Below are 11,482 nucleotides of genomic sequence, written 5' to 3' on the forward strand. Positions count from 1 at the left end.
CTATGAGGTCTCCAGAACCTCCCCCGCCAATGAACCTTGACCTGTTCGGATAGTGGCAGACGTCAGACATTGCCTAGCTACCATTTGGCTGCCATGTAGTACTCCCACACTTCCTCGTATAGGATATTTCACCATTACGTGTAAAGTAGATGAAACTGCCTCCATTGCATGAAGCCAAGGCCTAGCCAAAATGGCCGTGTACGGGGAGTATGCCATAACAACTATGAAGTTCACCTGCACTTTGGAACCCTCCACCTGCACAGGTAACTCAATCATTCCTCGTGGGATTACCTGCTTCCCATCAAAGCCGACCAACGGATGATCATATTTTTCCAAATCCTCATTTCTCAACTTTAAACCATTAAATAGGTCAAGATACATGATTTCTGCACCACTTCCATCATCCACCAAGACTTGTCTTACATCATATCCCCCGATACGAACCGTTACCACCAAGGAGTCATCGTGGGGTTGATACGTGCCCTCTTTATCCTTATCGGAGAATCCCAATACTGGCGTCGCCGAGCACTTCATTCTTTTATTTGCTTGATTACTTTCCTCCATGACCTCATTCCCACAGCTGTTTTGAACGGTCATGACCCGTGAAGGTTTCCCAAATTCTCCTCTCGGCTGCGCCAAGATGACGTTAATAGTGCCTAGCGATGGCTGAGGGGCCTGACCCCAATATTTCCGAGTGCCTTGCTGTCCCCCTTTCCCGTTCGGTTTAGCCAATAAATGATTGATCTTCCCGGCCTTAATCAATTGATTCAGATGATCGTGCAATGTCCGGCAATCCTCCGTGGTGTGTCCCTTATCCTGATGGTAATGGCAGTGGAGGTTTTGATTTCTCATGGATGCATCTCCACTCATTTTGTTGGGTGGCCTAAAATATGGTTCATGCCGAATTTTCTCCAGTATGTGATGCACGGGATCCTTGAATAATGAATTAATTAAAGGAGTCTCGGCGGTCCTCGGGTGGCTTGGAAAGTCTCGTTTAGGCCGAATACCTTGAAACCCCCCTACCCGAAGATCTTTCCTCTCCAGATACCCTTTCATTTTTCCTTTGCTTTGTACCTGGTCTTCTTCTACCCGTTTATACTTATCTATCCGGTCCATGAGTTGACGCATATCTATCGCGACCTTCATTGTTAAGGACTTCCTTAACCCATGCTCCGTGGGAAGGCCCACCTTGAAAGTTCTCACGGCTACATTCTCCACATCTCCATCAATTTCATTATACATTTCCCAATATCGGTCGGAATAAGTTTTGAGTGTTTCGCCTTCCCTCATAGACATAGACAGTAGAGCATCCAAGGGTTTTGGAATCCTAGTACAAGTTATGAACCTTGCTCCAAATGCTCTAGTCAATTCCTCAAAAGACCTCAGAGAACCTTCTGCCAGAGCATCAAACCACCTCATGGCCACAGGCCCCAAACTGGAGGGAAAAACTCTGCACATCAGCGCCTCATTATTCGAATAAACGGTCATTTTTTGACTAAAATGACGGACGTGCTCTACAGGGTCAGTCCTCCCGTTGTACATAGTAAAAATGGGTTGAGAAAACCTACGTGGTAGCTTTGCCCTATTTATCCTGGTCACAAAAGGGGATTTGGCGATTTGCCTTAGGGCTTTACCCATTGCATCACTCCCCTCATCGTGATATATCCCATCAGTACCAGGCATCCTTATCTCCTTCTGCTGCTTTGCCCTAACGCCCGAAGATACACTGACACGGGTCACACTTCGAGTAGGCTCAAATACTGGGGGCTCATTTCCTCCAAGGTTTGCTTCCGAACTGTCACTGGAAGAACAAGCATGACTCTTACGTCTCCGTTTTCTACTATCCACGCGCTTGCGTAAGTAAGCTATCTCAGACGGCGCCAATTGTAAGGACCTAAAAATCATAAACCAGCTTAAGTATCTCACTGCTTGTTCCTTGACTAAAGGTCCGAATACAATATATTTGGTAGAGAGGGTTCAACAACCAAAAGTCTCATTTCCGTATCTTCCGGCTCCTATTTATATCATTGGCTCCTCTCATCTCAGCCTTACACCTTGCCATCTATCAAGCTTTTCCCCCAACACCTGTCTGTCGGTAATAGAACAAAGTTCTAACTTTGCGTTCTGCACTGTTCAGGTCATATCTACATTAATGCAACGGACAAAGTTGGTATTTTCTAATTAATGCGGCCAGAAAGGTTGGTGCCGGACATTTAATGCAATCTTCTAAGTTATCCTGCCACATTCAGATATTTGCAATATGTCCTTTATGTCACCAGCGCCCATGCCACTTCATCTTCGAGTATCATCGGGTAAATTTCCTTACTCCTTTATTTCCTCTTGCTTACTATGTGTCGGTCTTCCCTTCCTCGGGTCCTCGGGTTCCTGGGTCCTCGGCACCTCACAATATATATGTGAAACTCTCTCTTGGAGACTTGAACCAGCCCTTGCCGCCTACACCCCACAAGCATTTATACTTGTAGAGTGACATTTGCACCAAACGGGAGCGTTGGTTATTACATACAATTTGATTGAACTTGACAAATGAAAAAAAATGATTAACAGATTACTAATAAATGACCTTGTATTAGATGCACCTGCAATTTGGTTGAACTTGACAAATGAACATAATTGCAAATTGTCTTTATTGGTTCTTCATCTTGAAGAAGTGGTATACAAAAAGTGATTGGTAGAACATATAGTGATATACAAAAAGTGGTACAGAAGATTTGGACTCAAGATGAGTCCAAATTCTCTATACCACTTTTTGTGTACCGCTCTATGTTCCACCAATCACTACTTGTCATGTTTTCATTTTACTTTCCTTATAGAATAACTGAAGTTCAAAATGGAAAGCAATCATATACATGTAAAGTAGTGATTGGTGGAACATATAGTGATATACAAAAAGTGGTATAAAAGATTTGGACTCAAGATGAGTCCAAATCCTCTGTACCACTTTTTGTGTACCACTCTATGTTCCATCAATCATTACTTGTCATGTTTTCATTTTACTTTCCTTATAGAATAACTGAAGTTTAAAATGGAAAGCAATCATACACATGGTAAGTAGTGATTGATGGAACATATAGTGATACAGAAGATTTATACTCAAAATATAAGTCTAGATCCTTTGTACCGCTTTTTGTGTACTACTCTATATTCCACCAATCACTACTTGCCATGTTTTTATTTTACTTTCTTTATAGAATAACTAAAATTTAAAATGGAAAGCAATCATATATATGATAAGTAGTGATTGGTGGAACATATAATGATATACAAAAGTGATACAAAAGATTTGGATTCCTTCTTGATATCAATCAGTTTTGTTGGAAATCTTTTCTTCTTTTCTTAGCAAATTAGAGATTTTTTTAATGGGATTGTAGTAAAGATTTTATTAACAATTTTAGGGATGTATTATTTTCCTTAGGAAAATTGTTAATAAACAATTTTAGTAAAGTTTTGGCACAATTTCATAGGAAATATAAAAAGTGGTAAAAAAAATTTCTAAAAATATATCCTAAACCAATATCTTTAGGGCATCAATTTAACATTTATATATATATATATATATATATATCAAGATTTACACATTTTTAAATGGTTGATTTTATTAGATCCAACAGTGTTTAAAGCAAAATTCTCAAGTCGTGAGGCCCATTTGTTTTTTTGGTTTTAACGCCAGCATCCCTGAAGGTTTAATAGCAATAAGTGCTCATAATGTTATTCATAATGTGATTCATAGGTGCACAAGGCTTTAAGGTGCCGGCCATGGGTTAATTTCTTTTAAAAGAAGTAGCCTCTAGGTAACTTGTAAAGTCTTAGGAAATTGTAGATTAGCTAGAAATAATAATAAAAACATTTATTATTATGAATGTGAATCTTATCGATGAATCAAAGAAAATAGAAAGCGTTAAATTACGAACATCAAGCTCTACCTTATCATATAATTCATATCAACCCCGAAAACCAGGAGAGGAGTAGTAGATGTCATGTCATATTGGGATATTCATCAATCCCGAAAATTCTGCGTATGCTCAGACTGTGTTTGAATCACACACACACACAGATATATATATCCCTCAGTTATATAGTATCAAACTTGATTTCCATTTCACCAAAAAAGAAATTGAATTTCGTTAAAATATTCTTACCACATCAGCTACTTTGCTTAGTTGTTAAATTTAATTTGGTCAGAGACTCAATCGATGGGGGTTCTCCCTTCCTTTGTGACTCATATATTGTGGGATAACAGAATAAAATCAACATTTTTTTTCCCTTCGAATCTCAAATGTTACATTCCATCCCATATATTTTATCAACATTAATTGCATGAGGAATTAAAGAAGTTGGGGTGTGATATTATATCTCCGTTGAGTAATATTACAGACACAAACTATTTTATAATATTTTTACAAATTGTTGACGTGACTTTAGTAATTTTCAAATAATCATTGATAAACATAAATGTGATGTTAGTAGTGGACCCATAGTAGAATTAATAAGAATTGTCACATCAATATTTTATAAAAATATTGTAAAATAATTTGTGGTTGTAGCATTACTCATCTCCGTTTAGGAAAAGAGTTTAGACTTAATGAAATATTATAAAGGGTCATGCTAACGGGTGTCCTTATAATGGTTATGATCTTAGCCATCAAGGCACTATGTCCCAATGGCTACAGTACCGACTGTTGACCTATATTCTTGCCTTAAAAAACATCAGTTTGCTACACTATTTTTTCTCTTCATTCATAAGACTGTAAACAAGTCAAATTTTATTTAGTTTTAGTTTTAATTTTATTTTAGACTAGTTGTTAATCTGTGTAATGCATGGGAGTAGCTACTGGATGTTTTTTTTTTTTTAAACCATTATTTTTTAGTTAGAGTAGTAAGCAAAAATGCATGAAATTAAAAAAATATATTGAAAGAAATAGGATAAAGTTTTATTAGTTAAGTAGAAGAAATAAATGTTTTATTTATTAGTCGTTTTGGGGAAGGAACTAGAGACAGAATGTTGCGTCTCTAGTTTAGTTTGTGTTGTATATATAGGTATATACAAGATAGGTTGTAATATATATTCCAAAAGGTGCCTATTGAATTGTCATAACCCTTCAAATTGAATATACCAAAAGACGTCTCTTGAAATTTCAGAACCCCTCATATTGAAAATATCAAAAGGTGTCAATTGAAATGTCATAAACCTTTATATTGGATATATATTAAAGGTGCTTATTGACCGAAAATGTGCCTATGAATGAAAATGTGCCTATTGACCAAAAAGGTGTCTATTGACTGAAAATGAGCCTATTGAATTAAAAAATGCCTATTGAATGAAAATATGTCTATTGACAAAAAATATACATATTGAATGAAAATGTGTGTATTAAACGGTCTCAATTCTTTGAGTATAAATAGTGGTTCATATTCATTTGGTAACTTCTTCTCCACTTTTTCTCTTTCATCTTTCTTAGAAACACAAGAAATTTGTGGGACTTCTCCAAAATTGCTTGTTTGTTTTGTTTAGACCAATATACACTTAGATTGTTTAACCTAATTAATTAACCAAGTTGATACTTAGGTTTATTATGAGATCTAGGTTCAACACAAAAAATCATATCATAAACTAGTGCGGGAAAAATAAAGAAGACAAGTGATATGATTACCTAAGAAAACCAATGAAACCAACAGTTTCAAGGTAAAAATATCTAAGGATTTGACTTAATCTATCCTCAAGGTAACAAATTCACTATGATAAAATGGAAGTTTTACAACAGATTTAAACCCTAAATCTAAAGCTATCTATTATAGTACTTACTCACACGACCACATGCAGCTCCGAATCCACGGACAATTCTATCTAAATTTGTTGTACACAAACATCCACGTTTGTGACTCTGAGATCCTACTCAAAACTTTAAATCATCAACTATGTATGATCTTGTTGCAGCAAATTCAGATCTATCAGTTTTAATAATGAGTAGATGGAATTCTGGTTGTGATTTTGAAAGGAGAAGGCACAGTACCTTTTAGATCTCAAAATAGCACCTCCAAAGTCATTATAAAATGTGTCTTAGGGTTTCCTTTAAATACTAAGAGAATTAGATCTGAAACCCTCATCACTTAATGGGCTTAATGAGGTGTTGGGTTTTGATTAAATTATGCAAATTCGTGTCTCGATCAGTCAAACCTAACATGTTTCAAATTTCTTAAACCTGCAGCTTCCTTTTTCTTGTATTCTAACTTGCAACACCTTTAGCATTTTCTAATAAACTTATAGATTTAGGAATCTATATCTAGACAAGTTTGTGTTCATAGTTTGTCAATTGTTTTAAACTTTTAAAACCTAACAATCATCCCCTTTGGCAATTCGTGACAAAACTTACATACAGAATGAAATGCTCAACTACAAGAACAACCTAATTACAATAAAATGCCCAAATACATCACAAATTTCAATCTAATACTTTTAACCCAAAAGTTGCAAGAAGAGACAGAAGGTCTTGATCTGAATGTACCTGTCTTTCCTGAAACACTCAAAAGAGCACATCAATGCATGCGTGGAAATAAAGACAGATAAATAACAAATAAAAAATATGCAATAATAACAAATAACAAATATGCAAACCAACTCTCTTCCTAAGTTAGATACATAAAAATAAAAAATAAAAACTTTTATTTTCTCTCCATTTCAAAAACAATTTCATATCCCCCTAAATAAAAACATTTAAAAACCTTTTTAACATGATTCCTAAATTTCATCTATTTCTCTCCTTTTTTGTCACAATGTCACGTATTGACAAAGCCAACCCAATCAGAAGGTAGACAGAAAACATACACAACAAAGGGCAAGAGAACATAGAGAATCAAGGAACACAAAAGAATCATGCTCTATAGAAAATAGAGGCAACTCCCCCTATGAAGAGCAACAAGTTTTAAAAGCAGCTTTCTCCCTCTATAATATGGTAAAAACAAAACAAGTTTTGAGAGAAAAAAAATTTGGGGAAAATTTAGGAGGTGGGAAAAAAACACAAACCAAACAAAAAAAAAAAACTGAGGATTCACATTAATACAAATATTCTCTCTTTCAATATATGCAAACTTGATAGTATGTGACCCACAAAAAGATGCATGCAAACATTTCAAGCACAATCAATTAAGATTGTACAAAATAGATCTCAATGATATAAAAATTAGCATGCAATGTTTTTTTTTTTGTCAAGATATTTTGAACTCAAATCAACCTTAAGATTAGAAAAATATTTGCACATTTATTATCCACCATATCTCAAAAATATATATCCAATATTTAACAGTTCACAAATCAAGAAAAATAGCATATACTAAAATGTACAGAACTCAAAAATCAATCAATCAATTCTTAAATCAAGTTGAGTACCTAATTTAACAAAGTGTATGAGTGTTGTGTGTAATTATGAGAGATATTACTACAAAAATGCAAGATAGATAAAGAAAATAATGCAATGCATGTGAAATTCAAACACAAATGATGCACGAAAAGACTGATCGGTCAAGAATCTAAAATTGAAATTTTCCAGTTTCAATCGGTCAAACATCAATCAAGAGAGGCAAAGAGTTTTGAACACACAAGCTCACAAGTTCGATCGGTCAAACAAAGTACAAATCCTCTTTCAAGCCATTCATTTTCAAAAAGTTGAAAAAAAATATAAATGGTAGAAAACAGTTGGTAAGCTTTTTCTTTTTTCTTTTTTTTTTTTTTAGATGTTTCCTATTTGTATTTGTTTTTTAAATTTTTCCTTCAAATCGATTTGGGAATCCCTTTCAATCTATTATATGACAAAGTTTATAAAACTATCAACATCTATTATTTGAATAAGTCATATGACTCTTTTATATATATATATAAAAGAAGACTTAAATTTTAATTAGAATTCGAGAAAGGAAGTACATTATGAGCACACGTGTGCATTATTTGGCTAGGACACTCCTCAAGCCAAACACTAAAGTCCTCAACATTTGCAGCATGTTGAGCCACTAAATTGGCAGGGACATTCCTTGCCTTCTAGGTTGCATTTGGTATTGACTTAAAAAGCCAGCTTATTTTATTATTTAGTTTATTTTTGTTACTATTTATGAATTCCACTACACTTTTTGGTACTATATGTTTATAGGTTTCACTGTACTATTTCAGCTAACTTTTACCTTAATCTTCAGTACTTTCAGTAAAAAAATTTCAGTTTCAGCTAAATAAGTTGTTTTCAAACGGACACTTAGTATGTGTTAAAACAAAAGTTCTAAACTCTGAACTTGGTGGAGGATTCCTAAAACAACAAGGTAGCTCATGAGCTTGCGCAGTATGCAAGGCAAAAGGAAGAATCCCATGTCTAGGAGGGAGTTTGTCCTCCTATGGTGGTTCAGGTTGTTCAGCAAGATTGTATTTAATTTGTTCAGTGTTGAGCTATTTCCTTTGCTTTGTTGTATTCTCTTTTCTTTTGAGCAATGAAATTTATCCAGTTGGTTTATCAAAAAAAAAAAAAAAACAGAGGAGGAGGGCACACCCAGACCCTGGATCGAATTACAGATGCTTAGGGAATCACTCCAAAGGTCACATCCCTAACCCCTACGTTCAATAAAATAAATATGAAGAAAATTTAAGGTTACTTGTTCAACCAATGACTCTATGATGTGGATTGCAATATGTTATAACCACATGGTCAAATATAAAATAAAAAGATTAAAAAGAAAGACAACCGACTATATGAAAACGATCCATCTAAGTTGCACAGATTATAAAAATACTCGAAAATGATTTGTAGAAAATTTTCCTCTGAACCAATTTATAAATAAACATTTTTTTCTCTTTTTTTCCTTTCAAAAAACTTCCTTTATTTTACACCTATTAAAAAAAATTACAATTTACCCGCTTGTAGTTTGGCTAAAATTTAAGTTGCCTACCTGTGATTTAAAACTTAACATTTTACCCACCTGAGATTAATTTAGTTAAATTTCCTTAACCTACATTTATTAAAGACATAACTAAAACTGTGATTTTGCTTCACTTTTATGTTTCTCTAAACCAAAAACACAAAAAAAAAAAAATACAATATTAAATAAAATAAAAAAGAATCTAACGAAACACTTGCATCATGGGATTTTAAACTACAGATAAACAACTTAAATTTTGATCAAACTTTAGTTGAGTAAAGTGTCAAATTTTAAATTATAGATAAGCAATTTAAATTTCAGTCAAATCTTAAGTAAGTAAGTTGTAATTTACTTTTTTTTTTTTTTTTTTTTTTTTACAAAAAACATTAAAAAGTTGCTTATCCTACGTTTCCTCTGGTCAAAACTCAAAACTAGCCCAATGGAACCAAAGGCCGAACCCAATAGGTCGATCTCATCTCTTGTGCTGACCTACAAAAATGGAGATGAAATCCAACAGAACCTAATTTGCTCGATTGGCCCAAGGGAACCAAAGAGAGAACCCAATAGGTCTCCTCTCTTGTGCTGAACATAAAAATGGAGATGAAATCCAATAATAGAGCTCCTTGGTGCAATGGAACTAAAGACAGTACCCAATGGGCCAACAAAACAAACTTGTAGTAATGTCCAAGAATGACATTTTGGGCTTTTTATACCATTATAATTTCTATGAAGAGAGATGGGCCTAGACCTTATGAAACTTTTGTCTTATAACGTTCATTTTCCCTTCTTTTCCCTTCTTTTTGTTTTTGCTAATCGCTGAACTGCTAATTTTGTTGCTCGTAGCTTGGGCAATGGGCCTATTTGTTGGGTTTGTTTCTGGGTATCTCATCCTGTTTTGAAATCATCCCTTTTCAAGGTATAGTATTTTTAAACTTCATTTTCTAAGTACTAACCTACTTTCAAGCAGTTCATTTTCAAAAAGTTAAAAAAATTAAGTACTACAAAACGGTTGGTAAGCTCTTATGATTTTTTTTTTTTTTTAAAGATGTTTCCTATCTATAATATATTATAAAAGTTAGATTCTAAAACCGGTGGATGCATGCTATGATAACATTTATTCATTTTCAAAGTATTCTGTAATAATAAGTGCCAACTTCTTATATTTAATTGGTATGACTAAACAAACAATGCCACGTGTCCAATATTATTTGTATATGTCAATATACTTGCCATAATACTAGACACGTGGCATATAATTAAAATTTGGAATGTAATAAATACATTTCTTTAGTATAGTATTTAAGTTCACATTTTTATTCTTATTTATGACCACTAATTCTTAATTTTTTATTTGACAATTTATTTTCCTAACTATTCCCAGACCAAAGACTATTGAAGTAAATGTGTAATCAAATTAGATACATTAGATATTGAGATTTTAAAATAAAATAAAAAAACTTATTTTGGAACCATAATTAAAGCATCACAACTAGAAAAGAAGCCTATAAGTCTTTTTTTTTTTCACTCTTTTTTCAACTATATATATATATATATATATATATATATATATATATATATATATATATATTCTCTATAACCAAAAAGCTTAGAAATTTTGATGAAAAATTTGTTTCACAATTGCATTTTTGTTTTTGTTCTCCACTATTAGAGGTACTTCTCTCTCTCTCTCTCTCTCTCTCTCTCTCTCTCTCTCTCTCTCTCTCTCTCTCATGTACACCTGTCTATAATATATTAATCTCTAACTTTATTCTCTATTTTGCTTTAATACTTTTCATTTTACATATTGGTTTTTGTATGTGGAATTAAATATTGAACAATATTTAAGACAAAAGATTGATTTATGTATTTTTATTGTTTAGAAATTGTTGTTATTATTTTGATGATATTATATATATTGGCGTTTTGATTAGTAAGTGATTTTTTTTTTTTTTTTTGGAGAATCAATTAGTAGGTGATGTTCAACTTTGTTATTTTGTACAACTTTTGTCCAATTGTGATCCTAATGTTTATTAGTGTTTTCATGATTATAAAATTTATTTTGTATATGAAAGTTTTTAATAGTCATGTCAACATTTTTGTATCTACTATTTAGGTTAGAATTGTTTATATTCATCCTTAAATTATACAACATTTTCCTTTCATGTTTCAAATAAGAAGTTTTAACTCCATTTTCATGTTTCAAATCAGAAGTCTTAACTTCGTTTTTATGCAATTCCTAAAAAATGGTTACATATTGTTTTATATATTCTTATTAAAACTCACTACTAACATACATGATAAAAATGAACACTCTACATTTAAGGGAAAACATTTTTTTTAGATGTTTTACTTTCCCCTAATTTGTATCTCATTATCAAATAAATTTTACTATCCTTTTTTTATTTCCTTTACATTAAGAATAATATAAATATTTTATATATCCTAGTTGTAGGGACACGATTTTCAGACCAAGCCCAAAATGTAAAGGATCTTGGTCTAGTGAACCTAGAACAATAAATTTGTAGAGAGTGGGTCAAAGAGCTAAGTTTTAGTGCATGGATAACAGTTAATA

At 33.0% G+C, this 11,482-nt stretch overlaps 1 protein-coding gene across 1 annotated transcript; it reads right to left on the reverse strand.

Moving 5' to 3' along the window:
* Positions 1-1,905, reverse strand: LOC142606427 (uncharacterized). The gene has a single exon (XM_075777780.1). It carries the CDS (start codon positions 1,903-1,905, stop codon positions 1-3), a length of 1,905 nt encoding a protein of 634 aa, XP_075633895.1.
* Between the last annotated feature and the right edge of the window lie 9,577 nt (positions 1,906-11,482).

Source organism: Castanea sativa, chromosome 8 (assembly GCF_040712315.1).
Source record: "Castanea sativa cultivar Marrone di Chiusa Pesio chromosome 8, ASM4071231v1".
Classification (NCBI taxonomy): Eukaryota; Viridiplantae; Streptophyta; class Magnoliopsida; order Fagales; family Fagaceae; genus Castanea; species Castanea sativa.